The sequence below is a fragment of the Hyaena hyaena genome, unplaced genomic scaffold (genome assembly GCF_003009895.1).
Source record: "Hyaena hyaena isolate Hyena2069 unplaced genomic scaffold, ASM300989v1 scaffold_621, whole genome shotgun sequence".
Taxonomy (NCBI): Eukaryota; Metazoa; Chordata; class Mammalia; order Carnivora; family Hyaenidae; genus Hyaena; species Hyaena hyaena.
The window spans coordinates 714,946-738,618 of record NW_024081249.1 but is presented as its reverse complement, the minus strand read 5'-3'; the positions used below and the strand labels follow the sequence as shown (position 1 = coordinate 738,618).

The 23,673-nt window shown below is 38.4% G+C and overlaps 2 protein-coding genes across 7 annotated transcripts in view; one reads left to right on the top strand and one right to left on the bottom strand.

The window, feature by feature from the left end:
- Positions 1–13,771, bottom strand: part of KLHL28 (kelch like family member 28) — a 29,732-nt gene extending 15,961 nt beyond the window's left edge. The window contains exons 1-4 of one of the 6 annotated variants that reach the window (XM_039257430.1): positions 13,541–13,771; positions 12,640–12,861; positions 11,094–11,191; positions 1,577–2,475 (exon numbers count right to left, since the gene is read on the bottom strand). In XM_039257430.1, the coding sequence (XP_039113361.1) occupies positions 1,577–2,475 (899 nt within the window). In that variant the 5' untranslated portion in view covers positions 11,094–11,191; positions 12,640–12,861; positions 13,541–13,771. Of the gene's footprint in view, positions 1–1,576; positions 2,476–11,093; positions 11,192–12,639; positions 12,862–13,461 lie in introns of all 6 variants that reach the window. The other 5 variants (XM_039257429.1, XM_039257432.1, XM_039257431.1 and 2 more) reach the window with 5 other exon arrangements.
- A 125-nt stretch (positions 13,772–13,896) lies between these two features.
- Positions 13,897–23,673, top strand: part of TOGARAM1 (TOG array regulator of axonemal microtubules 1) — an 87,156-nt gene continuing 77,379 nt past the window's right edge. The window contains exon 1 of the mRNA XM_039257433.1: positions 13,897–16,166. Within this exon, the coding sequence (XP_039113364.1) occupies positions 14,124–16,166 (2,043 nt within the window). The 5' untranslated portion in view covers positions 13,897–14,123. The remainder of the gene's footprint in view (positions 16,167–23,673) is intronic.

Below are 23,673 nucleotides of genomic sequence, written 5' to 3'. Positions count from 1 at the left end.
GGCTCTGTGCTTGAACCATGAGTTCATGACCTGAGTCAAAACCAAGAGTTGAATGGTTAACTGACTGCACCCCAATGTCTATTATTTTTAATACACAAGAGACGAAGAAATAACTGGTCAAGAATTTTTACCATGTAAATTCACATATGGAATTTTCTGTTATGACATTTAATTAGTATGGTTTGCTTTATGCCAATAATTAATGCCTTTAAGAATAAGAGTAAACAGGGGCGCCTGGGTGGCTTAGTCGGTTAAGCGTCCGACTTTCGCTTGGGTCATGACCTTACGGTTTGTGGGTTCGAGCCCTGTGTCGGGCTCTGTGCTGACTGCCAGCTCAGAGCCTGGAGCCTATTTCAGAGTCTGTGTCTCCCTCTCTCTCTGACCCTCCCCTGCTCACGCTGTCTCTCTCCTAGAAATAAATAAAAATATTAAAAAAAAAAAAGAATAAGAGTAAACAATTTTCGTAGTCACCATAACTAATGTTCTACCCATAGCCCAATCTCAATGATACTAGATTTAGATTATGCAATTAACTTAATTTTAGACAATTAAAATGCATGGTGCAACTTTTTAAAAGATACAGATATATCAGTTGACACTGCTAAAACATGAAGTTTTCTATCACTGGACAGGAAAAAAGCAATCTACTAAATTTTTGAAAATGGCCAGAAAGAAATCCATAGTATTAAATAAATTTGTCAAACACCAAAGTTTTCATGAAGCATTCCCATTCAAGTGTAATGCAAAGGTAACATCCTGCTACATTTTCAATATATAAAGGTTACTTGTATAATGCTCCAAATCAGATTGGCAAACTATGGCTATGGTCCAAATTCAGCCCACCAGGGGCTTTTGTAAATCCAGTTTTGATGGAACCCAGTCACCTAATTTGTTTACGCACTCTCTATGGCTGCACTCACACTACAATGGCAGAGCTAAGTAGTTATGATAGAGACCATATGGCCGCAAAGTCTAAAATATTTACTATTCGGCTCTTTATAAAAAAAAGTCTGACAACTCCTACTGTAAGTTATTAGAAAAGAAAACACTCTTTACTATTGTTATACATATTCACACTGAAGAAAATAAATATGGAAGCCCATGATTTGTATTGGTATCCTACTTTTTCTTACTTCTTTGGTGGTTCTTCTAATTAAAGGTATTCATTCAAACCCACTCTAGTCCCCCGTCTGCCCTTATCAAAGATTCCTAGCTCTCCTCTTTAGCATCTTGTTATAGTTAGCAATAATAAGTCCCTGCTGACCTGGTCGAATAATAATGTAAAGAGTTTCACAAGAAAAAAAAAGACATAAAACGGTAGAAAAGTAATCAAAGTGGATAATGTTTGTACATAGAGGGCTTGAGGGGAGGTTGCTGACAACTGAGAGGGTTGAAGAAAATGGATGACAATGTGATTGAAATAATCAGATAAGTGTTTTAGGAAGAATGGAAGAAACAAAAAGAAGCAAAGAAAGCAGATAGTAAAATCAAACTATTTAAAAAATATGAAACATTAGCATATTTAAAAAGCATAAAATCTTTTAGCATCAATCCTTTAAGAAAGCCTTCTATTTACCTGTCCAAACAGGCAAATAGCCCAGATTTTCCTCCTACTGCACAAAGTACTTTGGGAGCACAGCGAGGTCGTGTCATCAGGACTGTCTGATGAGAGAGTCTATGTTCAGGCATAAAGTGGTATTTCAGGGCTTCATTCAAAAGATGTTTACAAGTACGATCATCACGAATAAGATGATTTGCTTCATATAGTCTAGTAAGAAACTTAACACTCAGCAATGGTAATCTTACACTGTTAAGTAGCTGTGCTAAGTATTTCTGACGTTCTTGTACGTCATACTTGATCCAAGACTCAAGTGCATAAAAAACAGTCTCCTCAGTAGCTACATTCAAACAGTCATTGGAAACAATTTCATCCAAATCAGCATGTGTAAGCTCAAAAAACTCTTCAGTCTGGCAAACGGCTTCAAAATTCTGGCATATGTATTTAGTAGCTGCCAAATAAAGGTCATGACAACCATATGTCTCTGCAAAACGAGAAATTCCAATACAATTCCCAGGATCAAGTTGGCTTTCAAGAAATGCACAACATTCTTTCAGGACAAGCTTTATCTGGAGTAGGTTTGCTGCGGGAAGAAGAGATTCAACTGTGTCCTGCGATATAAAAACAGTCCCGGTATAGGCATACTCCACAATGGCCTGGAGAGCAGTTTCATCAATGCACTGAAACTCAACCTCGCTGTTCTCTTTTTCAGAAAGGTTTCCAGTGAACATAGCTTTGAAATATGGGCTGATGCTGGCAAGTACCACTTTGTGAGCATGGATTTTAACATCACCTACTCGAAGAACGATGTCACAGAGTTCGTGATGTTGACGAAGAAGATTCAAGCCCTGCAGAAGTTGTTCAGAATGTAAGTGGGTTAAATTAGCAAGCATGTAGGTCGGGGATGTGTGGTCCATCTATGGAAAAACAAAAAGCATGAACAGTTATTTCAAAATGAGCTTGCCAATGATTCGTTTTTCAAATAGTACAAAATTAACAAAATTTGTTTATTGGTCTGTTTGTTGGTTTTTAAATACGTTACACTAAATACCAGACAAAAGCTTTTAGAGGTAGAAAGGATATTACCAATCGTATAATTCAACTCCTATATGATAGATATTAGGAAACAGAGACCCAAAGGTTAGGTGAGATGTCCCAAACCACAAAGGCCTCTTGATAATGGACTTTTGGACTGGAACTCAGCCAACTCTTCTGCTTCCCTTCATTAAATGCAAGTCTGAGACAAATTGCAAATGTGAAAAAAAATTCTGCTTAAAGGAAAGTGTGTTTTGAAACACAGCTTTTTGGCTATTTTCAGTTTGGCTATCAGCTTTTTGGCTATTTTCTCAGTAATAACATCAATGCCTACCAATCTAATCAATGGATGCTTTTAGTTGGAAAGAAATTTCATGTTAACTCACACATTTTAGTCAACAATTCAACAATAACTTTGATAAAGGATGCTGAATTTAACAAAAGTATTACTATCAACTAATTCAGTGACAACAAAAATTAATGTGAATACAATCTGATGCTGTATAGTGAGGGTAATCAGGCTCACTTACGCATCTAGACCATATCTATCTACTCAACTCTTCCTCATAACTTTACATCATATTCAATCAATCTTCTTGCTACTTTGTACTTCTGAAAAATGAACAAGAATAAAAAACAGGAGAAAAGAAAAGAGAGAATAAAAGAAAAAGAAGCAATAGGGATTATGGTAAACTGAATAATTGCTCCCCAAAAAGATATTCACACCCTAATCCCTGGAACCTTTGAATGTTATTATATGTTAGCAACAACAACAATGCTGTAGTTATAATTAAGGATTCTGAGATGGGGATACTATCTACTGGATTATTCAGGTGAGCTCTAAGTGCAACTATGTGGGGGCACCTGGGTGGCTCAGTCGGTTAAGCATCCGACTTCAGCTCAGGTCATGATCTCGTGGTTCCTGAGTTTGAGGCCCACGTGGCGCTTTGTGCTGACAGCTCAGAGCTTGGAGCCTGCTTCGAATTCTGTGTCTTCCTCTCTGCTCCTCCCCTGCTCACGCTCTGTCTCTCTCCTTCAATAATAATAATAATAATAATAATAATAATAATAATAATAATAAACATTAAAAAAAAGTGCAACTATGTGTACCTTGTAAAAAGACAGTAGATTTGACACAGAAAGGTAATGTGACCATGAAGACAGGGACTGGAATGATTGCACAACCATGTAATAACTGGTAGTCCCTGGAGGCTGAAAGAGGCAAGCAACAGATCCTTTTCCTAAAACCTCCAGAGGGAGCATGGCCCTGCCAACGCTTTAATTTCAGCTAAGTGATAACTAATTTTGGACTGTGGGAGAATAAATTCCTGTTGTTTTTTTAAAAAAGTTTATTTATTTTGAGATAGAAAGAGTATAAGCAGGGGAGGGGCAGAAGGGGAGAGAGAGAGAGAGGGAGAATCCCAATCAGGCTCCATGCTGTCAGTGCAGAACCTGATGAGGGGCTTGATCCCATGAAATGTGAGATCATGACCTGAGCAAAATCAAAGAGTCGGACGCTTAACCGACTATGACATCCAGGTGCCCCTAAGTTTCTGTTGTTGTAAGCAACTGACTTTGTTGCTATTTGTTACCTAAAAAATTAATACATGGATACGTCAGAACAGATCTTTTGAAGAAATAACATATATGCATACATACATACATATATATATATATAAATGTTTATTTTTGAATAACAGAGAGAGCATGTGTGCATGTGCACAGGGGAGGGGCAGAGAGAGAGGGAGACACAGAATCTGAAGCAGGCTCCAGGCTCCGAGCTGTCAGCACAGACCTTGACGTGGGGCTCAAACCCATGAACTGTGAGATCATGACTTGAGCTGAAGTCCAACACTTAACTGACTGAGCCACCCAGGCACCCTACTTCAGAATCGATCTTAGCGGCTGATTAGAAATATGAACTGCTTTGTTCCTAACTCATTCACACTTCAAACATAAGTTATTGAGATAATACAAAAGTAGAAGATGTGATTCCAATTTTTTTAAATGTTTTTATTTATTTCTGAGAGACAGCGAGAGAAACCACATGAGCAGGAGAGAGTCAGAGAGAGAGGGAGATACAGAATCTGAAGCCGACTCCAGGCTCTGAGCTAGCTGTCAGCACAGAGCCCGATGCGGGGCTCGAACCCACCAACTGTGAGATCATGACCTGATCCAAAGTCAGATGCTTAACCAACTAAGCCACCCAGGTGCCCCGATTTCAATTTTTAAAGTATTACCAAATCAAAACATCCCAAATAATATCAATACAGATAGTACTGGGAGAATATAGCAATTTATTCCCATGCATTTTTAAGTGGAAATATCCAAATACTGAAACTTTTTATCTTCATCAAGAACTTTATCATTTCACACTTGTTTCAAATGAATTTTAAATCTATTAACAAATTACAGTAACATGGCCACCTAACAGCTGGTATCAGTGACCTCCACTTCTGATCTCTCCAAATAATCCCATGCACATCTAACAAAATAATCTCAGTCATGGTATGAACGAGTCTCAAGAAATTTCTGGAAAAAAAAAATTCTGTCTTCCAACAAGTACATTAGTCCAGAACAGAAAATTGGTAAGAAGAGAGCAACCATAAGGTGTACATTTAAATACAGATCTGTTCTTTTACTTACAATAGGACTGACCTTTTAATCTATTTAACTCCCTTTAGTCTCAGTTTAGTGGAAAAAATGAATATCTTGACTAAAAAGTGAAAAATGAACAACAGGAGTAGAAAACAGATACAGAAAATAAGCGAAAAGATTAAGAAAACAGTGTTAAGCTACTTTACATCTAGTTAACTTCTCTCATCTTCATTTTTTTGATCTGTAAAATGAGATCATTATACCTGAACTATATATGTCACAAGATTTTTGAGGGTCAAATTAGATATTGCACATGAAAAGTCGACAAACTTTAAGAGTTACAGGCATAGGGTATTATGGTGCAGCAACAAAAGGGATAACAGTATCAGGAAATAAGGGACCTTGGAAATATACTGAGATCATGACCTGAGCCAAAGTTGGGCGCCTAACCAAATGAGCCACCCAGGTGCTGCTATAACATTTCTAAACTACTCTAGCCTTATAGAAAAAATGAGCTAAAGAAATGAATAGCTCATTAAAAAGTGTAAATGTTCTTAACTATATGGAAAATTGCTCTACTTCACTTATAATAATATGGATGAAAACGAGTTAATAATTCTTTCTTGGCAATATACTTTGTTGGTAGGAATATGAGAAACAGGCACCCTCACATATTGCTGTGCAGATGTCAAATATTTAAGACTTCTGGAGGTAACTCTGGAACATCTAGGAAAACTACATTTGCATTTATGCTTTGACCCAACAATCCTACTTCTAAGAATTTATCCAAAAAACACACTGTCAAAAAATATATAATGACACCTGCATAAGGTTAATAATTGCAAGTCTATTTGTAAAAGCAAAAGAATAATTCTTTGTTTATTTTTATGCTTGAGAGACAAGATGTAACTGACCAAAAATTTTAAAACAACTCTAAAGTCTGCCAATAAAAGAATGGTTGAAAAAAACCAATGATATCCAAATCAATGGAGTGCTATGCAGCTGTGGAAGAAGAATGAGGAATCTCTGTACATAAGCTCTAGAGGGATCTCTCTGATCCGAGCAAGAAAAATATGTGTATAGTATGTCACCATTTACCTAAGAAAGGGGAGGTTACAAATATAGAGATTCACTTATATAAAAACAAAGGAAATATTAAATAATATATTTTTTAAAAGGTTATCTATCTGTGAGGGAACAGAGTAGAGGAGATAGAGATACAAACTAGACATCTCTGGGGGCGCCTGGGTGGCTTAGTCGGTTAAGCGTCCGACTTTCACTTAGGTTATGATCTCGCGGTTCGTGGGTTCGAGCCCCGCGTCGGGCTCTGTGCTGACTGCCGGCTCAGAGCCTGGAGCCTGTTTCAATCTGTGACTGCCTCTCTCTCTGACCCTCCCCTGCTCACACTGTCTCTCTCTCTCTTAGAAATAAAACATTAAAAAAAAAAAAAAAAAAAAAAAAAAAGAAACTAGACATCTCTGAATATATCCCATTTTACAGATCTATGAAAAAAGGAAAGTATTTTATGTAATTATAAAGCAAAATTAAACCTTAAAAACACAATCCATAATAAATTTGAAAATAAAAGAAAGCAAAAGAAATCAATGTTTATCTAGTTAGTGGTCTAACCAAATCATTCCAAATACCTTTAAATCAGTAATTTGATGGTCCTTTCCTAGTAGGATACGCCCTAAAAAAACTTACACTATTTTCAGTATTCACACTGTTGATGAAAGTGTTACTTGCATTTTGAAACTGTTATGTATACATTACATTTCTAATTTCATCATCCCTAGGGTCACTATGATCTATAATTCTCAGGAGAGGAGAAAAGAGATAAAGATGTGAGACTAAGATATTAAATATAAACCTTGAACTCTGATTTTGAATAAAAAGTTTAAGAATAAATCTATATACAGAAACATTATATATACTAATATATGTTTTATGCATACAATATATAAATGGAAATGAGATACACAAATATATAAACTACATATATTAAGAAAAAAATTGATTATATTTACTAGCTCTGTTTACTGAAAAGGGCTAGAAACTATTAGACTAATGGCTGATTCAAGGCCTGGGGCAGAAAAACATCAAGATAGATTTGAATTTTTACATACTAGGTAGCCAGGAAGCTATCAATGACAACAAAGGTTATAAAAAACTGAGGAGCCAAACTGATCAGGCTTTCACTAGTGAAAGATGGGACAAAATGAGTATCAGTATCTGCAACTGATTAAAACCTATCAGACATGCTTAAATCCATGAGTCCATAATGATAACAAAATTATGATAATTAAAAGAAAGTCCTAATTCACCACCACTGGAGGATGCTAATGAACCAACTTATTATTTGAAATCTAGTAAGGAAAGAATCAAACATTTATCATGTCTTTCCAATACTAACTACACGACTGAGTTACCAAATAAATGAGGGGAAGTTTCTTTCATAAAGTACTCCAGTTAATAAATAAAAGAATGAAAGAGTGTCACCATTTCACAATCTTAATGAATAAAATATAGGTAGGCAATGATTATGAACGGCTGCTAATATCACAAAGAGACAACCAAACATCAGGGCCTTCTGATAGGAGACCATAATTATTACCTATTATTACTCTTGAACTCCCCAACCCCCCACACCAAAATCAAACATGAAGTCAACAGTCTAGATCCAACTATTAATTTACAAGAAATACAGAAAATAGTAAAAGCATGTTAAACGATAACAAAAAAGATGCAATCAGCAAAAACATCCTGAGTGTGAGAAACTTCATGGAATAAATAACCTAGATGCTTCCACAAATAAACTGATATAAAAAGAGAATGAAACTACAGTTCAAAATAAACTTGAAACACCTATCAAGCAAATATAACTAATGAGCTGTACAAGTGTGCGTACATACATGTGCACACATACCCATACATATACATTTAGGAGACAACAGGAAATTTGTACACTAACTGGATTATTGATTATATTAACTAATCACTATAACTTTAGTTGCTGAAAAAGGATATTATAGTTATGGTTTTATATGTTTATATGTTACATATAAACGTATATAGTAGCTTTAAGAGTTATCTTTTTATACTAAAATATTTGTAGATAAAATAATGTTATCAGGGATTTGCTTCAAAATAATATGGGATGAGCAAGTGGATAGAGATGTAGATGATCTCATGAGTTGCTGTTGAAGCTGGGTGATAAGAGACATGAAGGCTTGTGATACTATTTTATTTTTGCATGTTTTTGAAATTTTGCACAGAAAAAATTTATGTTTAAGGCACTAAACTTGGCATAAGACTTAGAGATGAAGAATCTGACGTGCAGAGAGTTTAAATGAATTAACAAAGATCATACAAGTAGTAAGAGACATTACGGGGACTATAATGTTTTCCTAATCCTAAAACTACATTCTCTACAAATTACATTGAGAAAATTTCAAAGCTGAACAGTGTAAACCTACTCAAAATATTAACTAAACCAATTTATAATTATTGTCACTCCTGAGAAAACTAGATGATTCTATAAAGAGCAACTGGAATGGGTGTCTGGATGGCTCAGTCAAACATCTGACTGTGGCTCAGGTCATGATCTCAGTTTGGGGTTCAAGCCCCACATCAGACTCTGCTGACAGCTCAGAGCATGGAGGCTGCTTGAGATTCTGTCGCTGTCTCTTTCTGCCTCTCCGGCACTACTAAACTCTCTCTTTAATATAAATAAACATTAAAAAATATTTTAAAAAATAAAGAGCAACTGGAATACTGCTGTCACAGTGTGCCAGTTTACTTTTTATAAGCTCAAAATTTCTTAATCTCAGTAAAGTTTAACTCAAACAAGAAACTAAAAAAGGGCAGAACATGGGGCGCCTGAGTGGCTTAGTCGGTTAAGCGTCCGACTTTCGCTTAGGTCATGATCTCGCAGTTCGTGGGTTTGAGCCCCGTGTCGGGCTCTGTGCTGACTGCCAGCTCAGAGCCTGGAGCCTGTTTCAGAGTCTGTATCTCCCTCTCTCTCTGACCCTCCCCTGCTCACACTGTCTCTCTCTCTCCTAGAAATAAATAAAACATTAAAAAAAAAAAGGGCAGAATAGAAACTCAAAAATAGGTAGATCACTAGAAATACACACATATAAAAAATATATACCCATACTATGTATATTAGATTCAAAAGTACATCAAGATTTTAAAATGAAATACAGAGGGATCTATGGAACAATCATTCTCTTTTGTTATTTATATAATAGCGTTGTTACATAAACATCCACAATATAAAGACAATGTTAGATAAAATCAAACTTTCCATAGCCTACAGCAGCTTCGTAATTTCAGGTTCTGAAAAAAGCTAATAAAGGTCAAGCTGTGAATTTAGTAATTATTTAATTGACACCTAAATTACAAAACAGTTGTGCTGCAATCAGCTGGGAGGCAATTATTTGCTACAAGGAGAATAAATAAGTAGTGACGAGAAATAAAAATTGTTTAAAAAAAATCCAAGCACACATTTACTTTGCTGCAAAAAGTGAGATTTATGAAATAATAAGAATATTTTATCATATCAATTATTTTCTTAAGTTTCTTTCCCACAGTTTAACTCTCCTCACACGAGAATTCAATTACTGACGGCATACTATTTTATCAGTGAGCCTATGAACAAGTTGGCATATTTTCCTGTTCTCTGGGCCTGATTTTCATTATATCTGAAGAAACAAAAGTAAAATTAGAAGCCTATTATAATATGAATCCTTGTATCATGAAGTCAGATATAATACAAAAGAAAGGAAGTTCCCAAAGCCTTTTCTACACTTGGTAAAAGATATAAGTTACTTAAAACTAGTTGCAATGAATGTGAGATCCTGTTACCTTATACAGATTAGCATCAGAAATTCAACAAAAATTGGTTTTTGTTTAAAATTATAGTTTGACTCAGTCAGAACTGCATAACAGCTTTGAAACATAAACCTAAATAAATGAAAACGTATCTCTGATATACATCAAGAAAACCTGTTTAATTCCACATATACAAAAACAGACTCATAATTTCTTGACCTTATTAAAGTTTGACTCAAAGAAGAAACTAAAACAGTACAGAACAGAAACACCAAAATGGAAGATTAAAATATATATAATAAAATACATGAATGATTAATAATAGAAAAATCTAATTTTTTCCTATAGTTTCAATACTTTTCTCCACCAGAGCTTTTCTTTTTTTTTTTTTTAATGTTTTATTATTTTTTTTAATGTTTTTTATTTATTTCTGAGAGAGAGAGAGAGAGATAGCGTGAGCAGGGGAGGGTCAGAGAGAGAGGGAGACACAGAATCCGAAGTAGGCTCCAGGCTCTGAGCTGGCTGTCAGCACAGAGCCCGATTGGGGGCTTGAACCCACGAACCGAGAGATCATGACCTGAGCCAAAGTTGGACGCTTAACCAACTGAGCCACCCAGGTGCCCCAAAGGTGTTATTTATTACTGAGACAGAAACAGAGCATGAGCAGGGGAGGGTCAAAGAGAGAGGTAGACACAGAATCCAAAGCAGGGGCCAGGCTCTGAGCTGTCAGCACAGAGCCTGATGCGGCGTTCAAACTCATGAACCAAACCGAGAGATTGTGACCTGAGTTGAGTATGTCGCTTAACCGACTGAGCCACCCAGGCGCCCCCACCAGAGCTTTTCCAAAGCTCTACCAAGTACCTACATAATTTGAGTTTATTTTATCTGTGCAATTACTTTCTGATGGATACATCCATGACATGTGCTACAGTACAAACATAGATGTAACTACCAAAAACTGTTGTGAAAATTAGATGAGTCAATATTCATTAAGTACTTATCAGCCTGTATGACACAAACCAAACAATTAATAAACGGTAGTCATATCACGATCTGTTAATTGTACCTTTCATTTGCATGGCATTTCTTCACAATAGCTTCTTAAAACTATACAAAACTCTTAATGGTTTACAGAATTCACAGATTTCCAATATTCCTCGATGTCTGTAAAATTTGAGTAAAAACATGGAAAAAATCACCAATTAATATCTTATGTCTGTGGAAATAAAAGATGTTCTTAGGGCAATTGTGCTTACCTTGCTAAAGTTCAGCTCAAAAAATTAATGTATCACAAATACTCCTATGATCCATTAATTTAACTACACCTTTTAAAAAGTATTGATATTTTAATTTTACCTGAATTTGGTATTTTCAACATACTCTTAATTATAGCCTTTCAACTTTCAAAGGTGTACTATTAAACACATAGTGTATACCACTATGGAATCTGATTTAAAAATTTTTATCCTATCTCTGGGGTGCCTGGGTAGCTCGGTCAGTTAAATGTCTAACTTCGAGTCAGGTCATGTTCTCACAGTTTGTGAGTTCAAGCTCTACATAGGGCTCTCTGTTGCTAGTGCGAGCTCACCTGGATTCCTTTGTCCCCCTCTCTCTCTGCCCCCTCTACCCAGACTCTTACGTGCTCTCTCTCTCAAAAAATAAACATTAGAAAATTTTTTTTTATCCTATCTCTACTTATGGTTAAACATAAAAGGTTTTTCTACTCAATACACAATTTCTACAACTCCCTGGATTCCTGGAATTATGAATAAAGCTTTTAAAAATTTTTCTTTCTCTCTTAGAATGAGAAAGGGCACAATAACTGGTTGGCTTAAGTACCCACAATCCTTGAAAAGTATTCACTATGAAGAGAAGGGGTAATTCTAAAGCTTCTACCATAACTTTGATGACGATGTATCATTCAAGACTTTCCAAGGTCCTTTTCTTTGATTCCATGACTACAACACAACCTCCAGTTATTAACTCTGCTTCCCAAGTTCTTGGATACAGGAAAGAGTGCACTGGATTTTTCCACCTGAAGATTCTGATCACTGGAAAGGGTTATGTTCTATTCTAACATAAACTGGCATTCTAATATGTACATTCTAAAGTGTACATCATTCTCTTACTCAGTTTAGTTGGAATTCGCCTGGACATTTATGAGTAGAAGTATAAATATGAGTTTCTTACATGGGAAATATGAGAACCAGACAGACATTCCTTTTCACTGAGGACTGCTACAATCATCTCTTGGTTTTAACTCCCTAGCCCTTACCCTGTCCCTAATTAAAAAAAAAAAAAGTGTGTTTTTTGTCTTTTTTTGGTCTACCGAAATATAGCTAAACCAAATTAGGCAGATTCATTTAAACACCAAAATCACTAATCAAACTCAAAATAACAACCAACCACAAAAGAACTGAAACCAAGACATGAGGATGATTACATAGGGCTCACTTACATTTACTCTATTCCCAAAAAATAAAAATAAAAAAACCTGTGATATCCATGTTGTGTTTAAGACAACAAATTATGTTTTAGCTTGCATTATCCGGCAACATTATTTACAAAAGGGTTTGCCATATGAAACTCAATTATCCTAAGACTTCACTTACATTTAGAACGCATAAACTGGAGACTTCAAACGATAACTTTTCTTCAGCCTTCTCAATGAGTCATTCTAAAGTAGTTGTGTTATTCCTTTAAAAAAAAAAATTCTCCACACTCTAAAAGAATATAGCCTCACACCAGACCCTCCAACACTCCAGCTCTTCAACTGTGTTCGCTCAAGTTTCATTTACAAACAGGAAAGAACGCTCACCAAATTCACAGTACGCCTGAAACAAAGAAACGTCTATTATTAGCCCTAAGTCTACAGGGCAGAGTTCTCTTAGGACCGTGATGCCAAGACGTCAACCGCCAACTGAAATGGTCTTTGCAATCTCGGTTTCCAGGAGACTGAAAGGCTGCAGAAACGCGCAAGGATCCTGCAGGGAGGTGGGGATGGCACAGGGAGCGGGAGGAGGGAAGGAGGGAAGTCTCACAGAGGAACTGCATTAGGGCACTTTGAGAACGTCCAAGGGAAAGATGGTGAGCTACAGGGGAAACTGAAGTACGTTTTAAAAGAGAATTTAAAGTGATGAGATTAAGAAAAAATGAAAGAAAATCCTCAACTTTCCAAGGTCGGAGTGTAAACGAAGTAGGGAACGGGAGGGGGGAGGACGGAGAAATTAACGGCCCCAAAGACCAGAATTTGAAAAAGGCATGCGAGCTATGAGGTTGGACTGGGTCCGAATCTCCTGTCAGGGTATGCTGACCGCAGGACAAAACGATCGGAGTTACTCAGGGTTGTAGAAAACAACGCATTTGCAACGGTAACAAGCCCTGCACAAGAAGATGTCGCCTTTCTCCTTGCTTGCTCCTGTTCATTTCTTTACCTCTTACTGCAGCACCAGCGTCACTCCGGCAAAATTCTGCCAAAGCCCGCGCCGCAGGAAGACAGCAAAAGGAAAATACCTGAGTCCCCGGAATCAGGTAGGTAACGACAGGAGGAGAAGTTGCAGGCCAGCAGAGTCGGGGTAGGACCCTCTACTCGTCTCCAGTCAAACCCCGATTCTTTCGGGTGGGGCGGGGAACTTCCGCTCGGAGCGAGAACATCACTTCCGTCTAATGCCTTCCCGATGCTTTGCCTTCTCCGCTCTACGTACGTTCGCTATGTTCGTAATGTTCTCACTTCCTTTCCCCGGAGCCTGCTGCCTAGGCCTAACACCTGACGTGGACTACAGGACCCAGCATTCATCACGGCAGGTTGATTTCCGGGTCAAGAGGTCCGCTCTGGCTGTATCACCATGGAAGCGATCGGTTTGGTCACGTGGTGCCCCTGGATACGCCCGGTGGCTGCTGTGGGGTCTGGGGCTCTGGCAGGGGCCATTTTGCCGAAGGCAGTCTCCGGGAGTCGGGAGCGGCTTGGCAGCTAACTGAAGCTGTTCCTTTTCCTCCTCTACAACTTGGGGCTTGGAGAGGAACCTGGAAGGCTGGGCTCCATCGAGCCCTTCAGAGACGATGGTTTCCTCCAGGCTTTGCCACCTGACGACCCTCCATGGCGGCTGTGCCCCCTGCGCTGCTCCTGCTGCCGCACCTTCCAGCCCTCTGTGCCTGTCGCCTCCAGAGCTGCAGTCGTCCTTCCGCCTCAGAGGCTGATGATAGTCGAGGTGGGGGCACCATGAGAGGCGAGAAAAACTACTGCCGTGGAGCTGCGGGAGACCACGGCTCCTGCCCCCCGACACCTTCGCCTCTGGCCTCGACCCTCGTGATGCCGGCGGAAGCAATCACGAGTAGTTGGTCTGGGTCCGGAGGTGGTTTGTCAGGAGGAGACGAAGAGGAGACTCGGCTTCTTCAACTCCTTCGGACCGCGCCAGATCCTTCCGAGGCCTTCCAGGCTTTGCAGGCTGCTTTGCCGCGGCGGGGCGGTCGACTCGGCTTCCCCCGACGGAAGGAAGCATTGTACCCGGCCTTGGGCCGAGTGCTTGTGGAAGGAGGTAGTGATGAGAAGCGACTCTGCTTGCAACTCCTTTCGGACGTTCTCCGGGGTCAGGGGGAGGCGGGCCAGCTGGAAGAGGCGTTTAGCTTAGCACTTCTGCCTCAACTGGTTGTCTCCTTAAGAGAAGAGAATCCAGCCCTACGGAAAGATGCGCTGCAAATCCTACATGTCTGTCTGAAACGTAGTTCTGGACAGGTGCTGAGAACGCTTATACAACAGGGACTGGAAAGTACCGACGCCCGGCTTCGCGCTTCCACAGCACTGCTGTTTCCTATTCTGCTTACTCCTGAGGATTTGTTGCTCAGCCTAGATCTCACCGAGGTAATAATATCCCTAGCCAGAAAACTTGGCGATCAGGAGGTAGAAGAAGAATCAGAGACTGCTTTCTCTGCACTTCAGCAAATTGGGGAACGACTTGGCCATGAGAGATTCCACTCCTATATCTCTCGCCTGCCATCTGCGTTGAGGAGACACTACAATCGCCGCCTGGAGTCCCAGTTTGGAAGTCAGGTTCCTTATTATTTGGAACTTGAAGCCTCTGGATTTCCCGAAGATCCTCACCCCTGTGCAGTGACTCTTTCCAACAGCAATCTTAAATTTGGGATTATTCCTCAAGAGCTGCATTCAAGATTGTTAGACCAGGAAGACTATAAGAACCGGACTCAGGCTGTTGAGGAACTAAAACAGGTGATGGGAAGATTTAACCCTAGTTCTACCCCTCATTCCAGTCTTGTCGGTTTCATTAGCTTGCTGTATAATTTGTTAGACGATTCTAACTTCAAAGTGGTCCATGGCACACTTCAGGTCCTGCATTTACTGGTTATTCGCCTTGGAGAGCAGGTACAACAGTTCTTGGGACCAGTTATAGCAGCCTCTGTCAAAGTGCTGGCAGATAACAAATTGGTAATCAAACAAGAATACATGAAAATCTTCCTCAAGCTAATGAAGGAGGTAGGTCCTCAACAGGTGCTTTGTTTACTCCTGGAACATCTCAAACATAAGCATTCCAGAGTGAGAGAGGAGGTAGTGAACATTTGCATCTGCTCTCTCCTGACTTACCCCAGTGAGGATTTTGACTTAACCAAACTGTCTTTTGATCTTGCCCCAGCTCTTGTAGATAGCAAACGAAGGGTACGGCAAGCAGCTCTTGAAGCCTTTGCTGTGTTGGCATCGTCAATGGGCTCAGGTAAAACCGGCATCCTTTTCAAAGCTGTGGATACTGTTGAACTGCAAGATAATGGAGATGGAGTGATGAATGCTGTGCAGGCCAGATTGGCTAGGAAAACCCTCCCAAGGATAACAGAACAGGGATTTGTAGAATATGCAGTACTTATGCCATCATCTGCCCAGGGTAGGTCAAGCCATTTGGCCCATGGAGCAGATACAGATTGGCTTTTGGCTGGTAACAGAACTCAGAGCGCACACTGTCACTGTGGTGACTACACAAGGGACAGCCTGCAAATTTATGGATCTTACAGTCCTACTATATGTACCCGAAGGGTATTAAGTGCAGGAAAAGGAAAAAATAAATTACCATGGGAAAATGAGCAGTCTGGAGTCACGGGAGAAAACCAGACCTCCAATCCCAAGGATATCGAACAGGTATGCATCTTTTCTAATTTTCTTGAGTTGAAACTAGAAAGAGTTTAACATGAAAATAGGCCTGTAAGGACTTAAGGGTGAGACTGCTAGAGGGTTTTATGCTTTGTTTTTAATTCGGTTTTGTATAATGATGTGGACATCTATTGTAATGGTACAGACCATGTAGGAACATTTAATAAGCTTACTGCTTGATGGATTTCATTGAGTTTGAGGCACAATATGATTATGGCAATACTTGAATTTCAATTTTGGCCTGTCAACTTGGTATGTCAATTATCTCATCCATACAGCAAACGCTGAATATTTAGTACTTGTCAGATAAAGAGCTGAGCTCTGATAATGAAAATGAGGCTGGTTCCATGAAGTTTAGGGAGAAAGTCAGACCTGTAAATGGACAATTTCAAATTTGTTAAGTGCTAAAGAAGAAATATAAAGAGTCCTGTAGGAATACTGAAAATAGAAAAAAGAATTCCACTAGAAGAGTTCCAAGAATTCCTCCAAGAAGTTCCAAGAAGTCTTCCAAGATATGACATCTGAACTGATTTCCCCCCAAAGGTTTTATTTTGAAAATTCCAAGTCTACAGATAATTTAAAAGACTTGTATCAGTGAATATCCATCTACTTCATCTATATTTACCAGTTGTCATCTTGCCGTATATGCTTCATATTTGCTGAACCATTTGATAGCAAGTGCAGATATCTTGTATTTCATTTCTAAATATTTCTACATTTATCTTCTAAGAATGGCATTTTCCTTTATCATATTATCACACCTCAGAAAATCAATAATAATTCAGTAATATCTAATATATAGTCTGTGTTTAAATTTTTCCAATTGACCTTAAAAAATGTCTTATAGTAGCGTTTGTTTTACTTTTATCACCCAGGTTCCAATCATGGTTCACATGGTTATTATATCTCTTATCTAGAACAGTATGCCTACCTGTTTAATTATTTTTCATGACATCGACTTATTGGAAGAGTCTAGAGTAGTTTTTGTAGAATTTCCTACATACTTTAATTTTCCTGATTGTTTCTTTATGGATATATTCGAGATAAACAATTTTAGCAAAAATGTTACATAGGAGAGATTGTGAAGTTCACATTATATCATATCAGGATACATATAATAACAAGTTATCTCACTACTGGTGAGCTAAATTTTACCACTTGGTTAATGTAGAGAAACCAAATCACTCTCTTGTAAGGTTTATTTTCCTCTTTATAATTAGCATATGATCTATAAGGTGATACTTCGAGACTGTATGACTAACCCAAAAACTTTTCAGTCACTGTTCTTAGCATCCAGTAGTGATCCTTACCTATATCATTTATTACATTGAGGTCTACAAAGAAAGGGTAATTTTTAAAACATTCTTACATTTCTCCTATATTTGTTATCTGGCATTCTTTTTTATTCTTTGTGTTAAGTATATCAGTATTCCTTTTGATGTTAAAATTGGCTCAAAGTTGACCAGTGGCCAGTTCTTATGTCCTTTGACATGACTCCTTAGTCATTGAACATATCCTTAGTCATACAGGATTCCCAGGCTTACTTTGTACCTTTCTCATGTCAGACCTGGAATCAACCATTTTTTCAAACTGCTTTTTTAGTTAAGAGTAGAATTTAAAGGGGTGCCTAGGTGGCTCAGTCAGTTAAGCGTCCGACTTTGGCTCAAGTCATGATCTCATGGTTCGTGGGTTCCAGCTCCGCGTCAAGTTCTGTGCTGACAGCTAGCTCAGAGCTTGGAGCCTGTTGCAGATTCTGCTCTGTGCTGACAGCTAGCTTGGAGCATGGAGCCTGTTTCAGATTCTGTGTCTCCCTCTCTTTCTGACCCTCCCCTGCTCACGCTGTCTCTCTCTTTCTCAGAAACAAATTAAAAAAAAAAAATTTAAAAAAATTTTTAAAAAAAGAGTAGAATTTAAAAACCGAAATCTAACTGTACTCATCGCTATTGTTTACTATTGTGGAATGGTCATTTCAGTGGACAGAACCAGGGAGTACGTGTGTGTGTGTATCAAATTGATACTTACAGTTCAAATCCAGCACTACAGGGTTTTTCTTTATCTTCCTTTAGTCCATATTTATATCTCCCTTCTCTCACAGTAAAACCCCGGTTCCCAGTATTGATCGTATTTATTTATATACTGTATTCTATGATACACAAAAAATAATTACTACACCAATAACATAACAACTTAACTTCCTACCTGAAGTTCAAGATTTCTTTGCAGTTCTTTTTCTGCTTAGAATTATCCCACAGAGTTTTGTTCTCAAACTTCTCTTAAATGTTTTCTGAATTACTATGATTTAAATGGTGTGATGCAAGATGAGTAGGAGTTTGCTTGTGTGAATGGGTTCTGGGGAAGCATCCAGATGGGAGGAATATATGTTGAGACACTGAGTTATGAAAGGACTTAGCAAATTAATAAGAAATGGCGAGTTTCTGAACAGCTGAAACTGTTTGGTAGTAGGAGAAGATATTAGAAATGTAATCAGCAGCAAAAATATAGAGGTTGTTACAAAAGAGGTGTTTGTACTTTTTGCAGTAGATCTCAAATGGATGAAGGTAAACTAAATATTCTCATTCCTTCTAGCTCCAAAATTTGTTGATTTTTAGGTATAATTTTCAGATTTACATAACCTAGTTATATAGTTGTTCTTATATACTGCAAACATTATCTGGCAGTGAATTTTTTTCTGTAAGCATTTATCTTAACGCTGCTTGTTCTTTGTCAAAACTAAAATGATAGTTTATCAAGAAGATTCTGGGGCAGTTGGGTGGCTCAATCTGTTGAGGTTTGACTTATGCTCAGGTCTCGATCTTGTGGTTCATGAGTTTGAGCTCCACATTGGGCTCACTGCTGTCAACCTGCAGAGCAGAGCCAGGTTCGGATCCTCTGTCATCCCTCTGCTTGCGTTCCCCCAAAATGAATAATATTTAAAAAAAAATAAGATGATTCTGGTGCTGACCAAAGCACTAATTATCTGAAAATAAGTGCATTTTTGAAATTCCAGTGTAGATATATATTGCTTTTAAAGACGGAACTTGGGGCATCTGGGTGGCTCAGTTGCTTGAGGATCCAACTCTTGATTTAAGCTCAGGTCATGGTCTCATGGTTCTTGATATCAGGACCCACATGGGGCTCTGCTGACGGCATGGAGCCTGCTTAGGGTTTTCTCTCCCTCTCTCTCTGCCCCTCCCCTGCTTGCTCACACTCTCTCTCTCACTCTGATTCTCCCTTGCACATACGCAGGCACACTCTCAAAATAAATAAATAAATAAAATTTTGAAATAAATAAAAATAAAAGAACATATCCCAGAAATTAAGTTATACTTTATAGCTCACAAATGGTTTATAGAAGAACTACATTAGAATTTATCTTGAGGACAAGGATTAAATACTTAAATATTTTTAGGTGAGCAGTTTTTGAAGTATATATGTATTTTAATTAACAAGCATTTTTTAGAGCAGCCCCTAGGAAAGTACAGAGACTTCTGTTATCTCCTTCCCCCTCACTCATGCACAGTCTTCTGTACCACCACCACAGTGATATGTTTATTGCAGTTGATATAAATTGACATATTATCACCAAAAGTCTGTAGTTTTTCATTAGGGTTTGCTCTTGGTGTTGTACATTCTGTGGGTTTGGACAAATATATCCATGTCCAGTATCTACCACTGTAGTGTCATACAATATAGTTTCACTGTGCCGAAAATCCTCTATGCTCTGCCTCTTCACCATTCCTTCTTTCCCTTTCAGCAACCACTGATCTTACTGTTTCCATAGTTTTGCCTTTTCCAGAATGCCATGGCCCCTGATCTGAATTGTGTTGGCTCCTGCCCAAGTTCTGCCTTAACATTTCCAGTCTACTGTTAATCTGTTATTTCTGTCTTGTCCACATGTAGCAGTGGTTATTACATTAAACAGCAAAGCTTCCAGAAAAACTCACGAATGTTTATGTACTTCTGTAGCTTATTTTAAAAGTAGACTAGTTTGCTTAGATGATTTCTGTAATGTAATGTTAGAAAATAAGTTTACAAGAGAGAAGTAGGGCTACACTGGAATCTCTTGAATGTCAGACCAAAGAGTTTAGCTTGTAAGTGCACACAAGTTGGGGAGTGGCAGGGAAAGAGAGTAGAGAGAGAATCCCAAACAGACGCCACACTATCAGCGCAGAGCCTACACAGGCTTCACAAATTGTGAGATCATGACCTGAACCAAAATCAAGAGTTGGATGCTCAACTGACTGAGTCACCCAGGTACCCCTCCTTTTTTTTTTTTTTTGGGGGGGGCAATTTTAGGAAAATTCATCACAACAATAGCAGTGTGTAGGTTGTGTTTTGTTTCTTTTTTCTTTCGTTCTTTGTTTGTTTTAGAGCTAGAGACTGGAGATTTACAAGATTAATTAGACTTAGGTATTGGACTACTTGTGTGAGGTGTTGAGATCTGTAAGGATTAGCAGGGTATCAGGATTAGACTAGAAAAAAAATAATCGATGTAAGAGATGTTTCAGAACATTTAGTGACCAAGTATTGGAGTAGAGGGAGAGAGAGAGAGATAACTAAGATTTAAATGAGGTGACCAATGCATAATAGATCCATAAATACATATAGGAAGGCCCCAAACAAGGAAATTAATTTGGTAGAAAATGAATTTTAGGTGGAACAAGGTAGAATATTCCAGTTCAGTTTGAAGAATACTATTCCAGAGACAAGGAAAGAACTAGAGATGTAGATCTTGGAAGTCATATACTGAGAAGTAATTGCTGAGACTGAGAATGGATAGACTCTGCAGTGAAGGGTGTGTAGAGCAAGAGCAGCGTGCTTAGGACTCAGTCTTGGCATACAGCCCCATTTAGGGAATAGAAATAGGAGGTAGAACCAAACAAGGCAAAGAAACAGGTGCCTAAGAGCTGGAAGAGAACCAAGAAAAAACAAAGTTATAGAAGCAAAGCAGAAAGTTTCAGGAAATACATCTGTACCAGTAAACGCAGGAGAGATTAAGGAGAAGGAAGACTGAAACATGACTTGTTCTTACATATTCAACCTGCTACTTTTAAAATAATTTTTTTTTATATTTTTATTTATTTCTAGGAGAGAGAGAGAGAGACAGCGTGAAGAGGGGAGGGTCAGAGAGAGAGGGAGACACAGACTCCGAAATAGGCTCCAGGCTCTGAGCTGGCAGTCAGCACAGAGCCCAACGCGGGGTTCGAACCCACTACCGCGAGATCATGACCTAAGCGAAAGTCGGACACTTAACCGACTAAGCCACCCAGGTGCCCCTAAAATAATTTTTAATAACTTTATATTTCTGAATTTCCTCTTAATAATTTTTCTATTTATAAAAGAGTTATATGTACTTACAGAAAATTTGGAATATGTAAAAAGGCACAAAGAAGAAAATGAGATTTTTCTAGCAGTAATCCCAGTACTGAGAGAGGTCCGCACTGAGTGTTTTGTTGCCAGATTCTTTTTTCATTACATGAAGGTACTCCTTTCGTTTATTCACTTGGCACCATGAACATTTTTTAATATCAGTTAATCTGTAGAAGGATCTCTAATGGCTATTTAATATTAGATCATAATATGTCATGTTCTAGGGGCACCTGGGTGGCTCAGTCGGCTAAGCGTCCGACTTCAGCTCAGGTCATGATTTCACAGTTTGTGGGCTGTCGGGCTCTGTGCTGACAGCTAGCTCAGAGCCTGGTGCTTGTTTCAGATTCTGTGTCTCCCTCTCTCTGACCGTTCCCTGTTCATGCTCTCTCTCTCTCAAAAATAAATAAAATATTAAAAAAATGTATCATGGCCTATTTAACTGCTCTCTTACTTTTGATATTTAAACTTTTAAATTCTGGTATTGTTTCCACCATTTAGTTGATTTTTTTGTGCCTTGACATATCAAATCACTGATAACCAGGTTCCTGGGATGTTCTAACTTTGCATTTCTTTTTATGTTTTTTATGAGTGTGTTAATGGGTTAATGGGGTCAGTGATCAGGCCTGACTAAAATATTAGTTATATTTTTCCTAACAGATTTCTGTACAGTGTGGTAAGAGTCATAGTAGTCAGTAAACTAGAATGAAAAATAAGGAGCATGCTTGCTTCATGTGTATGTAGTTATGAGGTCTGTAGCTTTTTCATGGTGGGAGAATTGATTATCGGAAGGTCGCTGGGACATGGAAAAGAGTGGTTTTAGAAGAATTGTGTAGAGACCGAATTTAAAAGTTTATGAAGTGACTTGATAAGTAAAAACAGGCAAGTAGGCCTTTATTCAACATCTTTTTGATCATCTGCTACGTGTGAAGCCAAGTGCAAGCTTATAACCTACTCTTTTAAAGCACCTAGCATTTTTTTTTCTCTCATTATTTAGCCATGTGAGCCATGTTCTCTTTCTCTTCAATGCTGGTAAGCACTAGGGTGATAGGGACTATTTCTTTTGATTTTTGGATTTTGCAATAGTACTAACCATAGTGCTGTGTCCACAATTAGTATCAATAAATATGTATTAAGTGAGAAGACATCTAAGGGCTTGACAGTGAAAGAAAAGACCAAGCAAGGTATAGCAGGATGAGTTATTACTGTGTTTTATTTTATTTTATTTTATTATTATTTTTTTTAATGTTTTATTTATTTCTAGGAGAGAGAGAGAGAGACAACGTGAGCAGGGGAGGGTCAGAGAGAGAGGGAGTCACAGACTGAAACAGGCTCCAGGCTCTGAGCTGGCAGTCAGCACAGAGCCCGACGCGGGGCTCGAACCCACGAACCGCGAGATCATGACCTAAGCGAAAGTCGGACGCTTAACCGACTAAGCCACCCAGGCGCCCCTACTGTGTTTTATTTTAAAATAGGAAACACTTTGGGCACTTGGGTGGCTCAGTAAGTTAAGCGGCTGACTTCAGCTCAGGTCATGATCTCACGGTTCGTGGGTTCGAGCCCCACGTCGGGGGAGCCTGGAGCCTGCTTCAGAATCTGTGACTCCCTCTCTCTCTGCCCCTCCCCTGCTCATGCTCTGTCTCTCTCTGTCCTTCAAAAATGAATAAATGTTAAAAAAATTTTTTTTAATAAAAAAGGAAACACTTGATTTGAGAGAGGCAGAAAAAAGAGTCAATTATGAATTCAACATACCTAACTCTGTGCCTTGTACTGTGGTAGATGTTAGATATGCAAAATATATACAATTTGGTCCCTGTAAGCATATTTGAGAGAGGGAGGCAACGAATTAATGGGTCCTAAATAAGGACTGGATGAGTCAAGAACACAGGCTTATATAGGGGGCTTAGTTGTGGAACAGAGGAAGAAGTCTTTTCCTCTGGAAATGAAAGAAAAACAAAAAGAGGGTGACTAAGGATACAGAACAATTTTGAGATAGCAAGAAGGGTGCATTTTATTTTTAAGTCAAAAGAAAGGAAGATATGATCTCTACAACAGTGCTTATTAAACTTTAATGTGCATATGAATTGACTGAGGATCTTGTTAAAATACAGAATCTGATTCAGTTTGT